The 22,580-nt window shown below is 37.1% G+C and overlaps 2 protein-coding genes and 1 long non-coding RNA gene across 6 annotated transcripts in view; 2 read left to right on the top strand and 1 right to left on the bottom strand.

Annotated features, from left to right (window-relative positions):
- The first annotated feature begins 682 nt into the window (after nucleotides 1–682).
- LOC103524445 (succinate dehydrogenase [ubiquinone] flavoprotein subunit, mitochondrial) lies at nucleotides 683–12,074 on the top strand. 4 transcript variants are annotated; one of them, XR_003390112.1, is made up of 8 exons: nucleotides 683–873; nucleotides 5,589–5,672; nucleotides 6,635–6,855; nucleotides 7,179–7,279; nucleotides 7,594–8,774; nucleotides 8,984–9,241; nucleotides 9,989–10,146; nucleotides 11,016–12,074. XR_003390112.1 is itself a non-coding variant. In XM_026819861.1 (8 exons), exons 1-7 carry the CDS (start codon nucleotides 820–822, stop codon nucleotides 10,073–10,075), a joined length of 1,986 nt encoding a protein of 661 aa, XP_026675662.1. In that variant the 5' UTR covers nucleotides 683–819; the 3' UTR covers nucleotides 10,076–10,115; nucleotides 10,992–12,074. The 4 variants fall into 4 exon arrangements, 3 of the variants coding, with proteins under 3 accessions (XP_026675662.1, XP_026675664.1, XP_026675663.1); XM_026819861.1 differs by having other exon boundaries at nucleotides 9,989–10,115; nucleotides 10,992–12,074; XM_026819863.1 differs by lacking the exons at nucleotides 683–873; nucleotides 11,016–12,074 and adding an exon at nucleotides 954–1,020 and having other exon boundaries at nucleotides 9,989–10,105.
- On the bottom strand, nucleotides 9,986–11,229 carry LOC113465377. The gene is made up of 2 exons (XR_003390113.1): nucleotides 11,105–11,229; nucleotides 9,986–10,247 (listed from the first exon to the last, which is right to left on the bottom strand). It is a non-coding gene; the product is annotated as an uncharacterized LOC113465377 (long non-coding RNA).
- Nucleotides 12,075–13,344: 1,270 nt separating the features above from the next.
- LOC103524444 (chloride intracellular channel exc-4) overlaps nucleotides 13,345–22,580 on the top strand; it is a 29,120-nt gene continuing 19,884 nt past the window's right edge. Inside the window, exon 1 of the mRNA XM_026819856.1 lies at nucleotides 13,345–13,410. Within this exon, the coding sequence (XP_026675657.1) occupies nucleotides 13,345–13,410 (66 nt within the window). The remainder of the gene's footprint in view (nucleotides 13,411–22,580) is intronic.

Raw genomic sequence — 22,580 nt, 5'->3', positions numbered from 1 at the left:
GAGTACCTATACCTAGTAAATTGTTAAATTGAAAATTAAAATGCAAGGCACTCGGTTTATTTGATTGGTGAAAATTGCATAAATTATGTAGGTAGTAGGTAGGTACTAGGTACCTAGTTGCAAGGCATAAGGGCTAGGTAGTCTAGGTACATCATTATAGGTATTAGTACCTATGGAGCTAATGCCCCTGCATCTACAACTGAATAATAAATAGCTAGTAAGTAGATACTCGAAAATGTGCAATATTTAAGTACCTACATACCTACCTAGATTAGAACATGAAATCAACATGGGATTTTAAAATTTACGATTAGGGTAGTTACGTATAGGTACCTACGTACTTACGTAGGTACAAAGTGGGGAAAATACGGGACATTTTGAAAAGTGCCCAAAATACGGGACGTCCCGGGAAATACGGGACGTCTGGCAACCCTAGTATGTACCTACAAACAAAACCTAAATTTTTGTTTTTGGAATCATGAAAAACTTGGCACATTGCATAAGCACAAAATAAATAACGGGCGCAATAAAGGGGACTTCCTAACTTGTGACAGCGTGTTTCCGCATTTTAGAAAAATCACAATCAGCTGTTTGTGTTTGGTCCTTGGCCAAATTTTGAAAATTTTTATCAATCAGCGTGTTTCCGCATTTTAGAAAAATCACAATCAGCTGTTTGTGTTTGGTCCTTGGCCAAATTTTGAAAATTTTTATCAATTTTTTTGAGATTTCGAGTCGAACCCCCGATTTTTCGTCGAAAGTTCGACATTCCACTGCTGTTAGACAAATCCTTTTCGAGTGATTGAGCAGACGATATACAAAATGTCAGGCCTGTTGAGGGTTCCATCCCTTCTATCAAAATGCGCCAACCCACTGGTAAGTAATTAGTTTGTTCTAGCATTATTTTCTACCCAAGTACATTTCCATTACATAACATTGAGGCTAACGACTCTGCAGACGATATACAAAATGTCAGGCCTGTTGAGGGTTCCATCCCTTCTATCAAAATGCGCCAACCCACTGGTAAGTAATTAGTTTGTTCTACACGATATACAAAATGTCAGGCCTGTTGAGGGTTCCATCCCTTCTATCAAAATGCGCCAACCCACTGGTAAGTAATTAGTTTGTTCTAGATCCATCTTATGCATTATTTTCTACCCAAGTACATTTCCATTACATAACATTGAGGCTAACGACTCTGCATAAGGATCATGTCTACTTACAACTGCACCATCTGCCTCCTGAGGATCTACACCAGAGACTCCCTGGTATCTCAGAGACAGCCATGATCTTTGCTGGTGTCGATGTAACCCGTGAACCTATCCCTGTGTCGGTCCAGATAAGGATCATGTCTACTTACAACTGCACCATCTGCCTCCTGAGGATCTACACCAGAGACTCCCTGGTATCTCAGAGACGGCTATGATCTTTGCTGGTGTCGATGTAACCCGTGAACCTATCCCTGTAGGCTAACGACTCTGCAAAAAAATTCTCTGATAAGAAAATCAGTGCCAAAATTTGGGCGACCCATGATTTAAGAATTCATAAAGTCAAACTGAATCTTTAATTTGATGATATTGTACTTTTCAAATATGTACAAACATGAGATTTATAAGAAGAAGAAATTTACCCTAAAATTTTCATGAGAGGTTCTAGGATAATTGCACAAGTTTGTCTGTCTGGAAACAAAAATTAAGTCTGATGAGTTTCATGTGGGACATGAATCCTACCGTAAGAGCGATTCTGGTGAAATTGATTCTGTACGCAAAAGGTTAAGTCTGATTTATTGAGGGTTCAGTTAGTAGCTATTGTTGGGAAAACCTTGGTTTTCTCAGTGGCACAGTCAAGGAAGCTTAGAATTGGAGCTCACTTTGGTGATGGTTGTGTACTTACTTATTACTGGTAAAAAAATAACACTATGAATTTATCACCTCACTAAAGGGAGAATAGAATAGAACATATCCTGTTTATACTGCCAGAATGAGACTGAAAAGTTGGTTTTCTCAGTGGCACAGTCAAGGAAGCTTAGAATTGGAACTCACTTTGGTGATGGTTGTGTACTTATTACTGGTAAAAAAATAACACTATGAATTTGTCACCTCACTAAAGGGAGAATAGAATAGAACATACCCTGTTTATACCTTGGTTTTCTCAGTGGCACAGTCAAGGAAGCTTAGAATTGGAACTCACTTTGGTGATGGTTGTGTACTTATTACTGGTAAAAAAATAAAACTATGAATTTGTCACCTCACTAAAGGGAGAATAGAATAGAACATACCCTGTTTATACTGCCAGAATGAGACTGAAAAGTCCCTTTACTCCCACAGTCTAAACAAGGTCTTATGTATTTGGTACAAAATAGGCGTACATTTTATGAAATAAAAACCTCGTTTAAATTTTAAAAGTTATTATTGCAGTACTGAGGGAAAGGCATAGATCCCTGTTTCAAGGAAAAACCCTTTCAAATCGGTCTTGGTTCGATTTCTACTGCAGTCCAACATTATTTTTTTGCACTAAAGGTGTGTCCACATATAGTCGACGGCCGTCGGTTGATTGTGATTATTGTGAATCGATGTGGATCAACGTCGATCGACGGCCGGTCGACTATGTGTGGACACACCTTTATGTTTGACAAGTTGAGTGGGTGGAGGAAGTGATTAACGGGCATAGGTACTTCGAATATGAATGTCTGAATGACAACTTCTACACATATTTCTTCGCCTTTCCCGTGTACAGACGGGGTCGGCGTTTTTCGTCCTCAATCCGCCCTAACTAAGGTGGTTGCTTTGAACTGACATTTCGTTTTGGCTACAATTTTTACGAGTGGGGATGCCCTTCGTTCTCAACCTTCGCTATTTCTTTAGCAAGGAAATTCAGGCTGGTATAGGTACTCCGTGTTTAAAGTCCCCCAGCCAAACTAAGCTGGTCTACTCCCTGTTTAACGTCCCCCCAGCCAGAAACGCTTAATTTCCGTCGTCCAATCACGTGGCGCCATAAATAATTAAAAAAATATAGATAATAAAAAAATTATTAATAAAAATACATACCTATCTTATTTATTTTCCAATTTATTAAACAAATAATTTAATAAATTCATTGTTATTCTTGTAGGTTGCAGGGAAGGGCATAGATCCCTGTTCAAGGAAAAACCCTTTCAAATCGGTCTTGGTTCAATTTCTACTGCAGTCAAACATTTTTTTTTTTTTTTAGGTACACTAAAGGTGTGTCCCCACATATTCGACGGCCATCGGTCGATTGTGAATCGATGTGGATCGACGGCCGGTCGACTATGTGTGACAAGTTGAGTGGGTGGGGGAAGGGATTAACGGGCATACTTCGAATGTAAATGTCTGAATGACAACTTTTTCTTCGCCTTTTCCCGTTCACAGACGCGGGGTCTGCGTTTTTCGACAGCCTCTCAATCAGCTCTGACTAGGGTGATTGCATTTGGTTTTGGCTACAAATTTTACGAGTGGATGCCCTTCGCACTCAACCTTCGCTAATTCTTTAGCAAGGGAAATTCAGGCTGCTATACTCCCTGTTGAAAGTCCCCCAGCCAGACACGCTTAATTTCCGTCGTCCAATCACGTGGCGCCATTCCATTTGGAACGATAGTCAATGGCCAGCTTAAGCCCTATTCGGATGCTGATTACCGGCATGTGTATCCTACCTATTTAATTATCTATCTACTTATTCGGCTAATCAACGACATCATGTGACGCCAGGACATTTGAAACTGTCAATATATTGGGGAAGCCTTCAATCAGAAAATGTGAACGTATACATTTAGGTATTAGATTGCTTAGAACTGACATTTCGTTTTGGCTACAATTTTTACGAGTGGATGCCCTTCGTTCTCAACCTTCGCTATTTCTTTAGCAAGGAAATTCAGGCTGGTATACTCCGTGTAGTCCCCCAGCCAGACTAAGCTGGTCTACTCCCTGTTTAACGTCCCCCAGTCAGACACGCTTAATTTCCGTCGTTCCAATCACGTGGCGCCATTCCATTTAGAACGATAGTCAATGGCCAACTTAAGCCCTATTCGGATGCTGATTACCGGCATGTGTATCCTACCTATTTAATTATCTAGGTATCTACTTATTCGGCTAATCAACGACATCATGTGACGCCAGGACATTTGAAACTGTCAATATAATGGGGAAGCCTTCAATCAGAAAATGTGAACGTATACATTTAGGTATTGCACATCATGTGACGCCAGGACATTTGAAACTGTCAATATAATGGGGAAGCCTTCAATCAGAAAATGTGAACGTATACATTTAGGTATTGTAATAGGCACGTGTAAATTATTCTATTTAGGTAGATGGGTAGACGAGTACCTATACCTAGTAAATTGAAAATTAAAATGCAAGGCACTCGGTTTATTTGATTGGTGAAAATTGCATAAATTATGTAGGTAGGTACTAGGTACCTAGTTGCAAGGCATAAGGGCTAGGTAGTCTAGGTCTCTAGGTACATCATTATAGGTATTAGGTACCTATGGAGCTAAGTAGAAAAATTATTCACTTCTCATATTTTTGGTTACACTGTATTTTTTTTGACAAAATCTTTTTTACCATTGAGATATTGGTAAAATTGTGTAGGTAGGTATATTTATAACTCTGTGGTGGAATGGTTGGTTAAGGTAAGGCATTGGATTTCCAATCAGGAGACCTGGGTTCGGTACCTATGGAGCTAATGCCCCTGCATCTACAACTGAATAATAAATAGCTAGTAAGTAGATACTCGAAAATGTGCAATATTCAAGTACCTATATACCTACCTAGATTAGAACATGAAATCAACATGGGATTTTAAAATTTACGATTAGGGTAGTTACGTATACGTACTTACGTAGGTACTAGGTACAAACTAGTAAGTAGATACTCGAAAATGTGCAATATTCAAGTACCTACATACCTACCTACCTAGATTAGAACATGAAAATCATGAAATCAACATGGGATTTTAAAATTTACGATTAGGGTAGGTACCTAGTTACATAAACGTAGGTACCTACAAACAAAACCTAAATTTTTGTTTTTGGAATCATGAAAAACTTGGCACATTGCATAAATACGAAATAAATAACGGGCGCAATAAAGGGGACTTCCTAACTTGTGACAGCGTGTTTCCGCATTTTAGAAAAATCACAATCAGCTGTTTGTGTTTGGTCCTTGGCCAAATTTTGAAAATTTTTATCAATTTTTTTGAGATTTCCGAGTCGAACCCCCGATTTTTCGTCGAAAGTTCGACATTCCACTGCTGTTAGACAAATCCTTTTCGAGTGATTGAAAAAAAAAAAAAAATACAACATAAAATAGAGTAGGATAGTAATAAAAATGAAAAAAAAAAAAGAAAAAAAAGTAAGAAAATACAAAATACAGTACAAGAAGATAAAAAGAATACTTGCTTTTATCACATCTTACTCTCCCTTATATCAACTCATTGAAAGGAGAATACTCCCTTTTAGAATGGAGATATTTTGTTGTCAGTAATACTAAACCATTAGTCCATTACCCTCAATTTATTCAATGATACCCACTTGTAAGTTAAAATTAATGTGTCTGTTTTTGCTGTGTTTTCAGAATGGCTCATTTGGTTCCATTATCGGTGTCAAGCAGTTTCATTTCACCATTCATGGCCAAGGGGACTCTAAAGTAAAATCTGATGTAAGAAGAAGATCAATTTTATTTAACTTGAACTAGTTCTGAACTTGTGCACTCTTATCACTTGTCTAACTCTCTCCTTGGTTTTAAAATGATTGGGTATTTTAAGTAAGAAGAAGATCAATTTTATTTAACTTGAACTAGTTCTGAACTTGTGCACTCTTATCACTTGTCTAACTCTCTCCTTGGTTTTAAAAAGATTGGGTATTTTAACTAGTTAAGTAATGGCTCGCAAGGAACATCTTTGCCTACTGCAGTAACTCAATCCTAATTCTCAAAGATCATTAGAAAATCAAGTTCACTCTGGTAATGATAGTAAAGTAGGTACCTTACCTAATACCATTGTACTTGTCACCTCATTTGAAAAATGTTTTGATGATAAAATTGAACAGGCAATCATACCTAAATGTTCATTTTTATTACAATATCAATATCATTAGAAAATCAAGTTCACTCTGGTAATGATAGTAAAGTAGGTACCTTACCTAATACCATTGTACTTGTCACCTCATTTGAAAAAATGTTTTGATGATAAAATTGAACAGGCAATCATACCTAAATGTTCATTTTTATTACAATATCAAGAACAATTCTCAAAGATCATTAGAAAATCAAGTTCACTCTGGTAATGATAGTAAAGTAGGTACCTTACCTAATACCATTGTACTTGTCACCTTGTTTGAAAAATGTTTTGTTGATAAAATTGAACAGGCAATCATACCTAAATGTTCATTTTTATTACAATATCAAGAACTTACCTTGTATTTTCTGTGGCAGGCAATTTCTCGTGAGTATCCAGTGGTAGACCATCAGTTTGATGCTGTTGTGGTTGGCGCGGGAGGTGCTGGTCTCCGAGCGGCATTTGGTCTGGTGGCAGAGGGTTTCAAAACTGCTGTCATCACCAAACTGTTTCCCACTAGGTCTCATACAGTGGCAGCTAACTTACCTTGTATTTTCTGTGGCAGGCAATTTCTCGTGAGTATCCAGTGGTAGACCATCAGTTTGATGCTGTTGTGGTTGGTGCGGGAGGTGCTGGTCTCCGAGCAGCATTTGGTCTGGTGGCAGAGGGTTTCAAAACTGCTGTCATCACCAAACTGTTTCCCACTCGGTCTCATACAGTTGCAGCTCAGGGTGGTATTAATGCTGCCCTTGGGAACATGGAAGAAGATGACTGGCATTGGCACATGTAAGTATGACAAGTGTTGAATGGTAAAGATTGCCCCAGGCAATAATTTCACCCTATGTTAAGTAGTATTTTCTTGTATTTGTGTACATTGAATTATAATTACTATAACCTATAATTTCTTTAATATAAATAAAAATATTTATATTAAAGAAATAAAAAAAAATAATGATATTGAAAAAAAAAGAAAAGAAAGAAAATAATTAATTATATTCACTACTATTAGAATGACTTCTTTTTTAGATTTTTAATACCATGATGAGTGGGTACCTATACTCAAGATTATCTTACATATTATTAAATGACATTAATTTGTGTTCTCCTAGGTATGATACAGTAAAAGGTTCTGATTGGTTAGGAGACCAAGATGCTATCCACTACATGACCAGGGAAGCTCCTAAGGCTGTCATTGAATTGGAAAATTATGGTAAGTATTATGTGATACTGTAGAGAGGGACAGGTCAACACATATTTGTACCTGGTGCTCAGCATTACTGAAGTATTTTTGGTTATGTGAGTCATTCTTCATTAATCAATAGATCAGTATTCATAACTTCATAACTTCCAAGTAATGATCTTGTAGGATGATAAGAAAGAATTCAGGCCAAACTCCACTAAACCGTTAACCATTCTGAAGTGTTTTATTAAGAACAAGAACCTTTTGTTCCATTTGCAAATTTGATTGCTCTAAGCTAGTATTGAGTAGCTAATATTTTGTATTTATTTTTTTCTCTTTCTTAGGAATGCCATTCAGTCGCACGACCGACGGTAAAATTTATCAACGGGCCTTTGGAGGTCAAAGTTTGAAGTATGGCAAAGGTGGACAAGCTCATAGATGTTGTGCTGTTGCTGACAGAACCGGTCACTCTCTATTACACACCCTGTATGGTCAGTCATTGCGTTATGACTGCAACTACTTTGTAGAGTACTTCGCCTTGGATCTCATCATTGAGAATGGAGAATGCAAAGGTGTGATTGCACTGTGTCTAGAAGATGGTTCCATTCATAGGTTCAATGCTAACAACACAGTGTTGGCTACTGGAGGCTATGGGCGTGCTTATTTCTCCTGTACCTCTGCTCATACCTGTACTGGTGATGGTACTGCTATGATATCCAGAGCAGGATTACCCAATGAAGATCTAGAGTTTGTTCAGTTCCATCCTACTGGTATCTATGGTGCAGGATGTCTCATTACAGAGGGATGTAGAGGAGAGGGTGGCTACCTTATCAATAGTGAAGGAGAGAGATTCATGGAGAGATATGCCCCCGTGGCTAAGGACTTGGCATCACGTGATGTGGTGTCCAGGTCTATGACTATTGAGATCAGAGAGGGGAGAGGTGTCGGTCCAGATAAGGATCATGTCTACTTACAACTGCACCATCTGCCTCCTGAGGATCTACACCAGAGACTCCCTGGTATCTCAGAGACAGCCATGATTTTTGCTGGTGTCGATGTAACCCGTGAACCTATCCCTGTACTCCCTACTGTTCATTATAACATGGGAGGCATTCCTACCAACTACAAGGGACAAGTCCTCACTCATGTGAATGGTCAGGATAAGATTATCCACGGTCTGTACGCTGCAGGTGAAGCTTCATGTTCCTCTGTGCATGGTGCTAACAGACTCGGTGCCAACTCCTTACTGGATCTGGTTGTGTTTGGTAGAGCCTGTGCTAAGACCATTGCTGAGGAAAACAAGCCTGGTGCACCAATCAAACCATTTGCTGCTAATGCTGGGGAGAGTAGTGTTGCTAACTTGGACTGGGTACGTCACGCTAAAGGAGATATCACAACTGCTGATCTGAGATTAACCATGCAGAAGACTATGCAGACATATGCTGCTGTGTTCAGAACTCAGGAGACTCTACAGGAAGGATGCAACAAGATGGCTGCCCTCTACAAGGACCTGGCTCACCTCAAGGTAACTTGTTACTCTTACATGACTTTTTCAATTCAGAGTTTCACAGTTAGAATAGAATACAACTGCCTTTGAGCCCGAATTTTCAAGATCGCTGAGTATCGTGTTGTGTTGGACTCTTGGCTATGTGGGCCTCTTCTTTTCAAGTACATAGTTACTAATCCAACATTAATTAATATTGATATTAAAAGTAAATATATCCTTCGTTGCAGGTATTTGATCGCAGTTTAATTTGGAACACAGACCTGGTCGAAACTCTCGAACTACAAAACCTCATGATCAACGCCATTCAAACCATGTTTGCCGCCGAGAACCGCAAGGAATCGAGAGGTGCGCATGCGCGTGAAGACTTCAAAGTCCGAGTGGATGAATTGGACTATGCTAAACCTCTGGAAGGACAAGTACCCAAACCTATCGAGGAACATTGGCGAAAGCACACGCTCACGGATGTAGACGTTAACACTGGCAAGGTAAGAAGAGTTGTTTTTTACAAAAACTTGAAAAAAAAAAAAAAAAAAACGATACCTAGTGTTTGCACACACATACAATGGGGAATGGTGGAGTTCCACCTACAGAAGAGAAGTGGCATAATTACATATTATCACCTCATACTAAACCTCATTGTTATGAGATTTACTTATGCAGAAAAAAAAAAAAAAAAAAAAAAAAAAAAAAAAAACAAACATGATACCTAGTGTTTGCACACACATACAACGGGGAATGGTGGAGTTCCACCTACAGAAGTACAGAAGAGAAGTGGCATAATAATGTATTATCACCTCATACTAAACCTCATTGTTATGAGATTTATGCATAGTTTAATAGAGCGCCTCTTTATTGATTTTCGTCAGAAAAGACCCCCATTTCAATGTAATGTAACACTGGCAAGGTAAGGGGTTCACAAGAGATCGCGGGTTTAACCCCCGTCAAGACATGGAATTTTATCCTAAAGAATTAAAGACTTTGGCCACGGTAATCGTAGAGCTTACTACTGGAATAAAGGGACATTTGTCGAGTAGAAATGGACAGAGTTATTACATCTCTACCTTTCACTTAAGGACGGAAAAACCCCTTCACTGACTTCAAGTGTATTACCTACTTCTAGTGTTTGAACCAGAATTACGAGTCCTGCACATCTTGGTTTTAGAAATACTTTGGGAGGGTCTGATTTTTTTACTGCCTTTGTTTCCTAACTAAATCCTTTCTGTGTTTTGCAGGTGAAGATCTACTACCGCCCTGTCATTGACAAGACGTTAGACGCTAAGGAATGTGCCACTATTGCTCCTGCTATTAGATCCTACTAGATTTCCTGTTTCATCACTGTATGTACCTAGATGATTTTAGGTATTTCATTGTATAGATGTGTACTTTATGGTACCTGAGACCTGTCTGTACAATGATACCTGAGATCTGTCTGTACAATGGTACCTGAGATCAGTCTGTACAATGGTACCGATAGGTATTTCAAATCACCACCTCTAGTGATATGTACTTGATTATCTTGGAAGGAAGTAAATAAGTAGATAGGTAAGTAAGTACTTATAATAGAACAGAAATAAGCACCATCTTTTTCAGGGATGGACCCCTAGTGATCTCATATACCTACTGAAGTAGGTACCTACCTATGGACAAATAAAATTAGGAGGAAATAAAACAAATGTCCCAGATGGATAAATACTCAGTAGCTCAACTAAACAAACTCTTCTGTAAACATGTTGATTGTGTGTTTGTTTCCCTATAAGAAATCGCTTAACCCAAATCTAGATTGTGGTCTATATTCACATCAGCCCCATCCTCCTGGAATTAATCACTGAAAGTACCTACATAGGTACCTATGGTGTTTGCAGTTTACAAGCAAAAAAATACAACCCCTTTTTTTCAGGATTTTGTTTAAATTTCTAACTACTGTAAGTTAGGTACTTACCTAAGTACTTGATTATCTTGGAAGGAAGTAAATAAGTAGATAGGCAAGTAAGTACTTATAATAGAACAGAAATAAGCACCATCTTTTTCAGGAATGGACCCCTAGTGATCTCATATACCTACTTCAGTAGGTACCTATGGACAAATAAAATTAGGAGGAAATAAAACAAATGTCCCAGATGGATAAATACTCAGTAGCTCAACAATACGCAGTAGGTACAGTAGGTACTTACCTAAGTAGGTACCTACTATTGACTCGAAGATTTTTTTTTTTTTTTTTTTAATAGATGATTTTAGGTATTTCATTGTATAGATGTGTACTTTATGGTACCTGAGACCTGTCTGTACAATGGTACCTGAGATCAGCCTGTACAATGGTACCGATAGGTATTTCAAATTCAAATCACCACCTCTAGTGATACGAAACAGTTGAACCTTCTTGAGAGCTCCTGGGTTTTACCTTCCCTCGTCCGCCTGCGTATAGTGCGTATTCATAAATGCCGCACAGTGTTTTGAATGTTAAGGACGCGACGAATGATGATGTCTTTTGAAATATTGAATGGAAGTTCTTGATTTTGCGAAGTAGTAGATCAAGCATGCTTCGAGGCTCGCGAACATCAAGAGTTCAAAGCGCCTATTTATCATAACTTTGAGGCTTCAAAGATTTTTTTCTTTCATTCTTTAGAGTTTTATGTCGTATTTACAATAGTTAACTACAAAATCTTTTATGCTAAATGCATCAACATTAAATCACAAATCATCACAATCACGTTACATAGATTTACGTTTTTCATTCTGGGATTACAAATTACATTTAGGTATTTCTTCATGTCAGCTTTAAACCTATAATTTTTAAATTCCTTGTGTAAGTTTTTTTTTTTTTTTTTTAAATCATGAAAACTCCAATCTTTTTAAAAAGCAAGTATTAGCGTTAGAGTATTTAAGTGTAGTGAGGCAACCTGACCCAATCGAAATCAGGGCATGTGAGGGGCTGAGGGGTAACCACAACTACTAATGTCATTTCAGGCGAAGGTACCTCCCTGAAATTTCAACTAGCTTTTTTTTCCTATCAATATATTAGTAAAATATTAGTTAATCCAATATATGGTATATGTATTTCTATTGGTGTATGTACTTAACCTTTTAATATTGGTGTATGTATTTCCATCCAGTCAATATATATGAGTGTGGTATTGTACATTTTTGTATAGGATGTCCAAGGGCACGAATATACAGTTGTCAAACATTGAGTGGTAAGCGTGAGAGCTTTATTCAATATCTTCTTATTTTTTATGGCGCTAGCGCTGGCTATATCAGACTCTCTGATGTTTGACTCTGTATGTTCTTACCCTTACTTTAATGCGTACAGAGAATGGCACCAACTTTAATAGGTCTGAATTTACCGTTTGGTTCTCTCCCCCTACGTACCTTCATTGTAAATTTGAAACTGTAACATAAATTTGATCCAGATAAAAAGATAAACGTCACACGATTCTCGATTGTGTTTTATTCCGCTCTGATGGATTTTTTTTTTTTTTTTATAACTAGGTAGGTATCTGCTTATTCTAAGCTCGATACCAAAAGGTGGCTAATCCTATATTAGAAGAGGCATTAGCCGTTATCTCTTAACAAAGGTAAGGTCCTTGGGGTATTTTAAACTGTAACATAAATTTGATCCAGATAAAAAGATAAACGTCACACGATTCTCGATTGTGTTTTATTCCGCTCTGATGGATTTTTTTTTACAACTAGGTAGGTATCTGCTTATTCTTAGCTCGATACCAAAAGGTTAAAGGTGGCTAATCCTATATTAGAAGAGGCATTAGCCGTTATCTCTTAACAGAGAGGTAAGGTCCTTGGGGTATTTTGCGAAGGGATGGTCAATTCTGGGCCGTTTTTCACATTATCAGCACCTTGCGTTGACGCTAACATTTTTATTCCAACATTGAGCTAGGGCTTTTGGGGTTTAAGGCATGGCATGGGTTATTGTTTCTTTTAGTCAAGTTTAGATCTTTGGATTAAAAATTTCCCCAGAATCCCCTTTGACCTGTCACAAAAAAATGTACGGTAGTGTACTGACGTACGATAATAATCTTTTGTACGGTATTTCAGAAGATGACATCTGGCAACACTGCATCTAGACGCACTCCGCTCAGACTCCAGACTCATCAGTTTTTCAGTTGAGCTCTGAGCTGTTGAGTTGAGAAATGAGAGTTGACACCAACCGACATCCTTTCGTCAAGTTTTGTACTTTGTGTGCTTCTGGATCAAAGTGTTTATCCAAAGTTCAATTTTAAAATAACTTTTCTCTAAATTATTATGTGTTTTTTCTAAAATAACCTGTTTGATTCAAGCGGTGTTTCAATTTTTTTTAACGCATTGATCTATTCCCCAACTTTTGGGACCTAGGTATCTTTCGTCAAGTTTTGTACTTTGTGTGCTTCTGGATCAAAGTGTTTATCCAAAGTTCAATTTTAAACTAATTTTTCTCTAAATTATTACCTATGTGTTTTTTCTAAAATAACCTGTTTGATTCAAGCGGTGTTTCAATTTTTGTTAACGCATTGATCTATTCCCCAACTTTTGGGACCTAGGTACCAAAACCTATTGGATTTCCTCTTCAGTTGACTTTGGTATAACTATTATCAAAATGATGGGTGACGAAGAAAACGGAGTGGCAAATGGAGATGTTCCAGTAATTGAACTCATCATCAAGGTAAGTAAATCATTTTCAAAATTGGCTGCTTACTTGCACCTCGTAGTGAGCCCTAATCCTGTCCACCACAGGTTTAGGACCTACAACAGACAGGATAAGGATTATACCATTACACCCTAGGTAGGTATTTTATGCATGAACGTAATCCTGTCCACCACAGGTTTAGGACCTACAACAGACAGGATAAGGATTATACCATTACACCCTAGGTAGGTATTTTATGCATGAACCTTGTATCTACCTCAAGCAAGTCGTACGGTAGGTACAGTCTCAAACCTTTCAATCTTGAAAAACATAGCACTGGATATGGGTATTGTGATGCATTAAGTAAATACTGGGACTGTCTGAGAATTCCTTTTCAAAACAAGCCCAACTCAACTAAAAAAAAAGATACCTACACGAAACACAAGCTGTGAAAACAAATAAATTGAAGTGGAATTTGTGATGCAAACTCTGATAAGATGAGGCTGAGTGGTGCTTCAAACTGTTGCCTTTTTTGTGCCTCCCAGAAGTTTTGCAAATTTCTGGACACCACTGTTCCAAAGGAAAAAAGTAAGGTCTGAGTGTGATTCAATATCCCACCTATTTGTTCTTAATCATCCTTAGTAAGTTTGATCCACAGAAGCTTTTGAATAAATTTGTTTGACAGCCTTTGTACAGTGTTTCTCCTTTGTCTATCCCATTTTGATATGTCTACTCTCTAAAACAAAATACTGAGAAAGTAGGTAGTCCCTACAAACATACCTACTTATGTAGCATTTACTTATTTATGTTGTTATTTAGTCATGTACTTTAATTAATAAGCAAGTATCTAAGTTGTGTTATTATAAAAGCTTCATCAATGAACCTATTTCTTTGTGTTATTTTTCTTAATCAATACTTGCCAAAAAAAAAAAAAAACATGATACATAGTGTTTGCACACACAATGGGGAATGGTGGAGTTCCACCTACAGAAGAGAAGTGGCGTAATAATATATTATCACCTCATACCAAACCTTATTGTTATGAGATTTATGCATGAACACATGCCCAGGGTATTGTGTGCTTTATATGTACATATGGTTGTGTGCTAAACAAACTCTTCTGTAAACATGTTGATTGTGTGTTTGTTTCCCTATAAGAAATCGCTTAACCCAAATCTAGATTGTGGTCTATATCCACATCAGCCCCATCCTCCTGGAATTAATCACTGAAAGTACCTACATAGGTACCTATGGTGTTTGCAGTTTACAAGCAAAAAAAAAAAAATACAACCCCTTTTTTTCAGGATTTTGTTCAAATTTCTAACTACTGTAAGTAAGTACATATATGTAAGTAAGTAGGTACAACTTAAGTACCTAAGTACTTGATTATCTTGGAAGGAAGTAAATAAGTAGATAGGTAAGTAAGTACTTATAATAGAACAGAAATAAGCACCATCTTTTTCAGGAATGGACCCCTAGTGATCTCATATACCTACTGAAGTAGGTACCTATGGACAAATAAAATTAGGAGGAAAGAAAACAAATGTCCCAGATGGATAAATAATTAAATACTCAGTAGCTCAACAATACCCAGTAGGTACTTACCTAAGTAGGTACCTACTATTGACTCAAAGATTTTTTTTTTTTTTTTTCAAATGATATTTAGTTCTACAGTGTACCGTAGTTTAGCATGAATGGGTTAAATTTGAAACAATTGCTCAAGTGATTAGTTCTATGCTATTTTAGTAACTTCATTGTAAATAAAAACCTTACCAATGATCTGAATACGGAACACTCCTACTAAAGTGTAAACACCCTTTCTTAAATATGGGTGCAGTATTTACATTTCAATATAGGTAACATAAATACCTAGGTACCTTCCTGACCTATTACTTAGATAATAGAATCAAAGGGATAGTATGTACTTAAACCTTTTATCTTGTATGTATTACAAGTCTTGTGAGCTTGCTATCACATAAAAGCATAAAACATACCTACGTACTCAATTATTACTTAATTTTAGTTTCCAAGTTGAATACTTCATTGGATATTATCAATTTTCGACATTGTGGGTTTGTATTGTACATATTGTATTGTATGGCAGAGAATCCCTGAAGCAATAAGTACTTAAGTAATTCCACATTTTGTGATATTGTTATTGTTAGCACCTCATCTACCTCCCTACCTAAGCATGATGTTATTTGTCTTCCCTGACTGGAATTTCTCAATGTGAAGCCATTGATCATTTAGCCACCGAGGCAAAAGTATAAGTAGTGCTTTATTTAGACTGTCAGCTTAGAACAAGTTGTTCCATTATACCAACAGTTTAATAGAGCACCTCTTTATTGATTTTCGTCAGAAAAGACCCCCATTTCAATGTAATGTAACACTGGCAAGGTAAGGGGTTCACAGGAGATCGCGGGTTTAACCCCCGTCAAGACATGGAATTTTATCCTAAAGAATTAAAGACTTTGGCCACGGTAATCGTAGAGCTTACTACTGGAATAAAGGGACATTTGTCGAGTAGAAATGGACAGAGTTATTACATCTCTACCTTTCACTTAAGGACGGAAAAACCCCTTCAGCTTACTACTGGAATAAAGGGACATTTGTCGAGTAGAAATGGACAGAGTTATTACATCTCTACCTTTCACTTAAGGACGGAAAAACTAAACTGGAATGAGAGAGATGAGGACACTGTCAGTTCACTTGGGTCGTAGAGGGTGACACGTTAGCTAATCGTCTAGAGGAGAGAGAAGGAAGGAGTGGAAGATGAATCTTACTTAGGGACTGAGGACTTGCTTGAGTACCTACTTACTTCATTAGAACTGTGCTTCATATTATGAAGTTCATAATTTGATAAGAGAATAGAATATATCCTGTTTATACTGCAAGAATGATACAAACAGTCACTTAAGTAGGTACTTACTTACCTTCTTCTATGTAAGACTTCCGTTCCTACACAGATTAGGAAAAAAATTGAACCTAAAAGTATTCGATGGGGACTTCTCTACTCGTAATTTAAGTAGGTACCTACGTCTACTTACTGTTCTTCTTGACTGTCACATGTTCACCATTAGGCTTCCATAGTGAAATGACCAACTTCTTTTTGAATAAATCCATTGCCATTTTATTTACGTAATCGTTTGCCAAGTGCCATTAGTGGAAATGCAAATTGTATTGGACGGAGTAAAGTCACAAGGATTCTGTGAATGAGATTAAAAGCAGATTTAGAATACCTACTTACTTGGATTTGTCGCAAGAAGATTGAAGATTAGTAGACCAAACCACAAGGAGGAGTAGTAAGTAAGCTTCCTATTAACATTTTAACTTTTTGAATAAATCCATTGCCATTTTATTTACGTACGTTTTACGTAATCGTTTGCCAAGTGCCATTAGTGGAAATGTAGTAGGTATGCAAATTGTATTGGACGGAGTAAAGTCACAAGGATTCTGTGAATGAGATTGTGCAGATTTAGAATACCTACTTACTTGGATTTGTCGCAAGAAGATTGAAGATTAGTAGACTAAACCACAAGGAGGAGTAGTAAGTAAGCTTCCTGTTAACATTATAATCGATTGGGGTTTTTGCCATAATTGAAACGTCGTACATACTGGACTCCGCACACAGGAATTTTTATAAGTAGTGCTTTATTTAGACTGTCAGCTTAGAACAAGTTGTTCCATTATACTATGGCATGGGTTATTGTTTCTTTTAGTCAAGTTTAGATCTTTGGATTAAAAATTTCCCCAGAATCCCCTTTGACCTGTCACAAAAAAAATGTACGGTAGTGTACTGATGTACGATAATAATCTTTTGTACGGTATTTCAGAAGATGACATCTGGCAACACTGCATCTAGACGCACTCCGCTATTTTTTTTTTTAGTTTTGTTCATTCGCCTTCAGTTCAGTTTTCAGTTGAGTTGAGAAATGAAATGAGAGTTGATCTCTGTAAAGAATAAAGATTTGTACCTATGTCATACTACTTAAGTAGATGGGTCCATGTCCATAATATAGGACGTCTCATAACTTAGAACACAGGCCACCCAATCTTGAAAAACATAGCACTGGATATGGGTATTGTGATGCATTAAGTAAATACTGGGACTGTCTGAGAATTCCTTTTCAAAACAAGACACAACTCAACTAAAAAAAAAGATACCTACACTAAACACAAGCTGTGAAAACAAATCAATTGTGGAATTGAAGTGGAATTTGTGATTCAAACTCTGATAAGATGAGGCTGAGTGGTGCTTCAAACTGTTGCCTTTTTTGTGCCTCCCAGAAGTTTTACAAATTTCTGGACATCACTGTTCCGTGGTGTCCAGAATTCAATATCCCACCTATTTGTTCTTAATCATTCTAAGTTTGATCCACAGAAGCTTTTGAATAAATTTGTTTGACAGCGTTTGTACAGTGTTTCTCCTTTGTCTATCCTGGATATGGGTATTGTGATGCATTAAGTAAATACTGGGACTGTCTGAGAATTCCTTTTCAAAACAAGCCCAACTCAACTAAAAAAAAGATACCTACACGAAACACAAGCTGTGAAAACAAATCAATTGAAGTGGAATTTGTGATTCAAACTCTGATAAGATGAGGCTGAGTGGTGCTTCAAACTATTGCCTTTTTTGTGCCTCCCAGAAGTTTTGCAAATTTCTGGACACCACTGTTCCAAAGGAAAAAAGTAAGGTCTGAGTGTGATTCAATATCCCACCTATTTGTTCTTAATCAACCCAAGTAAGTTTGATCCACAGAAGCTTTTGAATAAATTTGTTTGACAGCCTTTGTACAGTGTTTCTCCTTTGTCTATCCAAATTTGATATGTCTACTCTCTAAAACAAAATACTGAGAAAGTAGGTAGTCCCTACAAACATACCTACTTATGTAGCATTTTACTTATTTATGTTGTTATTTAGTCATGTACTTTAATGTAGATAGGCAAGTAAGTACTTATAATAGAACAGAAATAAGCACCATCTTTTTCAGGAATGGACCCCTAGTGATCTCATATACCTACTTCAGTAGGTACCTATGGACAAATAAAATTAGGAGGAAATAAAACAAATGTCCCAGATGGATAAATACTCAGCAGCTCAACAATACGCAGTAGGTACTTACCTAAGACTCGAAGATTTTTTTTTTTTTTTTTTTTCAAATGATATTTAGTTCTACAGTGTACCGTAGTTTAGCATGAATGGGTTAAATTTGAAACAATTGCTCAAGTGATTAGTTCTATGCTATTTTAGTAACTTCATTGTAAATAAAAACCTTACCAATGATCTGAATACGGAACACTCCTACTAAAGTGTAAACACCCTTTCTTAAATATGGGTGCAGTATTTACATTTCAATCTAGGTAACATAAATACCTACCTTCCTGACCTATTAGATAGTAGAATCAAAGGGATAGTATGTACTTAAACCTTTTATCTTGTATGTATTACAAGTCTTGTAAGCTTGCTATCACATAAAACATACCTACTTACTTACTCACTCAATTATTACTTAATTAATACGGAACACTCCTACTAAAGTGTAAACACCCTTTCTTAAATATGGGTGCAGTATTTACATTTCAATATAGGTAACATAAATACCTACCTTCCTGACCTATTAGATAGTAGAATCAAAGGGATAATATGTACTTAAGTAAACATTTTATCTCGTATGTATTACAAGTCTTGTGAGCTTGCTATCACATAAAACATACCTACTTACTCAAATATTACTTAATTAAGTTTCCAAGTTGAATACTTCATTGGATATTATCAACTTTCGACATTGTGGGTTTGTATTGTACATATTGTATTGTATGGCAGAGAATCCCTGAAGCAATAAGTACTTAGGTAATTCCACATTTTGTGATATTGTTAGCACCTCATCTACCTCCCTGCCTAAGCACGATGTTATTCGTCTTCCCTGACTGGAATTTCTTAATGCGAAGGCATTGATCATTTAGCCACCGAGGCAGTTTGGCATCGACACAAAGGCATAAACACTTTCATTATAAATTCTTATGATAAGTACTTAAGTTCTCAGGTATCTGAAACCGTTCAAACTTAACACCGAACCAAAGAATATTCCACATTTTGTGATATTGTTATTGTTGGCACCTCATCTACCTCCCTGCCTAAGCACGATGTTATTTGTCTTCCCTGACTGGAATATCTTAATGCGAAGCCATTGATCATTTAGCCACCGAGGCAGTTTGACATCGACACAAAGGCATAAACAGTTTCATTATAAATTCTTATGATAAGTACTTAAGTTCTCAGGTATCTAAAACCGTTCAAACTTAACACCCAACCAAAGAATGTGTCGAGATGAATTAATGAGGTAGGCACCTATAGGATGTGTGTTGCTCATGATTATGTAATTAACCCAGAATGTGTAAATGTAAGAATATGTCGAGATGAATTAATGAGGTAGGCACCTATAGGATGTGTGTTGCTCATGATTATGTAATTAACCCAGAATGTGTAAATGCTAGCACCTACATAAACGAGCGTACATTCTCAGCATCCCACACGATGCATCTTACCGCAAATGCACTTTATTGCAGCATATAAACTGGAATGAGAGAGATGAGGACACTGTCAGTTCACTTGGGTCGTAGAGGGTGACACGTTAGCTAATCGTCTAGAGGTGAGAGAAGTAAGGAGTGGAAGATGATAAACTGGAATGAGAGAGATGAGGACACTGTCAGTTCACTTGGGTCGTAGAGGGTGACACGTTAGCTAATCGTCTAGAGGAGAGAGAAGTAAGGAGTGGAAGATGAATCTTACTTAGGGACTGAGGACTTGCTTGAGTACCTACATACTTAATTAGAACTGTGCTTCATATTATGAAGTTCATAATTTGATAAGAGAATAGAATATATCCTGTTCATACTGCAAGAATGATACAAACAGTCACTTAAGTAGGTACTTACTTACCTTCTTCTATGTAAGACTTCCGTTCCTACACAAGATTAGGAAAAAAATTGAACCTAAAAGTATTCGATGGGGACTTCTCTACTCGTAATTTAAGTAGGTACTTACCTACGTCTACTTACTGTTCTTCTTGACTGTCACATATGTTCACCATAAACTGGAATGAGAGAGATGAGGACACTGTCAGTTCACTTGGGTCGTAGAGGGTGACACGTTAGCTAATCGTCTAGAGGAGAGAGATGTAAGGAGTGGAAGATGAATCTTACTTAGGGACTGAGGACTTGCTTGAGTACCTACTTACTGAATTAGAACTGTGCTTCATATTATGAAGCTCATAATTTGATAAGAGAATAGAATATATCCTGTTTATACTGCAAGAATGATACAAACAGTCACTTGAGTAGGTACTTACTTACCTTCTTCTATGTAAGACTTCCCCGTTCCTACACTTAAGATTAGGAAAAAAAATTGAACCTAAAAGTATTCGATGGGGACTTCTCTACTCGTAATTTAAGTAGGTACCTACGTCTACTTACTGTTCTTCTTGACTGTCACATGTTCACTAAGGAGTGGAAGATGAATCTTACTTAGGGACTGAGGACTTGCTTGAGTACCTACTTACTTAATTAGAACTGTGCTTCATATTATGAAGTTCATACTTGATAAGAGAATAGAATATATCCTGTTTATACTGCAAGAATGATACAAACAGTCACTTAAGTAGGTACTTACCTTCTTCTATGTAAGACTTCCGTTCCTACACTTGAGATTAGGAAAAAAATTGAACCTTAAAAGTATTCGATGGGGACTTCTCTACTCGTAATTTAAGTAGGTACCTACGTCTACTTACTGTTCTTCTTGACTGTCACATGTTCACCATTAGGCTTCCATAGTGAAATGACCAACTTCTTTTTGAATAAATCCATTGCCATTTTATTTACGTACGTTTTACGTAATCGTTTGCCAAGTGCCATTAGTGGAAATGTAGTAGGTATGTAAATTGTATTGGACGGAGTAAAGTCACAAGGATTCTGTGAATGAGATTAAAAGCAGATTTAGAATACCTATACTTACTTGGATTTGTCGCAAGAAGATTGAAGATTAGTAGACTAAACCACAAGGAGGAGTAGTAAGTAAGCTTCCTATTAACATTTTAATCGATTGGGGTTTTTGCCATATGATCTAGGTTTAGGCATAATTAAATTGAAATGGCATTTCTTGTACTTAATTGATTGGCGTTGTGTTTAGAAATATGTATTCGGTTCTATTCTTGACACTCTCCTTCCCCTATTGATTATTGATGATATACTTTATTTAAACATTTACCTACACACCACACATAGTCAAGTAGGAGAGAGAGGAGAGGGAGAGAGAGAGAGGAGAGGGAGAGAGAGAGGAGAGGGAGAGAGAGAGAGAAGAGAGAGAGGAGAGAGAGAGAGAGAGAGAGAGAGAGAGAGAGAGAGAGAGAAAAAGGATGCACGTCTATGTCGTCTATACTATACAATGCATCGGACTATAATAATAATAATAATCTGTTGAGGGAATGTACTTGGGTATGTACCTCTGTACGGAGCTGGGGAATAAATTACAAGATCTCCACGATAATCAGAACCGGTTTTATATCTGAGCTTGAAGCTTTATGTAAGACTTGGCTCGTAAGCTGTAACCTATCTGAAACCATATGTCTAGCATTTCAGGCTGTGCTGAGCTCCAGAAGAGCTGCATGGGTGAGAGAGAAGGAGAGAATGGTCTGACTGAAAATGAAAATACATAGACATAGTTGAACACTAATCAGTCTAATCACATTATAAAGAGTGACCGGAAAAATGAATAAAGAAATAGCTAGTACCTACATACCTAACCATTTACTTAAATGCCGTTAAATTTTATGACTTGACGTGGACTCGAAGTCGGACCACTACACAACAGCTACAGCTTCCAGATCCGAAGTTCACCGGTCTGACTGAAAATGAAAATACATAGACATAGTTGAACACTAATCAGTCTAATCACATTATAAAGAGTGACCGGAAAAATGAATAAATAAAGCTAGTACTTACATACCTAACCATTTACTTAAATGCTCGTCACAATTGTCCGTCCCCACTTAATGCACCTTGTTAAATTTTATGACTTGACGTGGACTCGAACCACTACACAACAGCCTCCAGATCCGAAGTTCACCGCGCTAACTCTGTAAAGAATAAAGATTTGTACCTATGTCATACTACTTAGATGGGTCCATGTCCATAATATAGGACGTCTCATA

Source organism: Diaphorina citri, unplaced genomic scaffold, assembly GCF_000475195.1.
Source record: "Diaphorina citri unplaced genomic scaffold, Diaci psyllid genome assembly version 1.1 scaffold99, whole genome shotgun sequence".
Lineage (NCBI taxonomy): Eukaryota > Metazoa > Arthropoda > Insecta > Hemiptera > Psyllidae > Diaphorina > Diaphorina citri.
Note: the sequence above shows the minus strand (reverse complement) of the source record. Positions and strands in the feature narration are given on the sequence as shown.

What these genes read in the sequence shown, in the direction of transcription:
- LOC103524445 (XM_026819861.1), top strand. Translation starts at nt 820, where the DNA reads ATGTCAGGCCTGTTGAGGGTTCCATCCCTTCTATCAAAATGCGCCAAC. An exon ending in ACTCTAAAGTAAAATCTGAT is followed by an intron (nt 5,673 to 6,634) that starts GTAAGAAGAAGA and finishes TTTCTGTGGCAG; the next exon opens with GCAATTTCTCGTGAGTATCC. An exon ending in TAGACGTTAACACTGGCAAG is followed by an intron (nt 9,242 to 9,988) that starts GTAAGAAGAGTT and finishes TGTGTTTTGCAG; the next exon opens with GTGAAGATCTACTACCGCCC.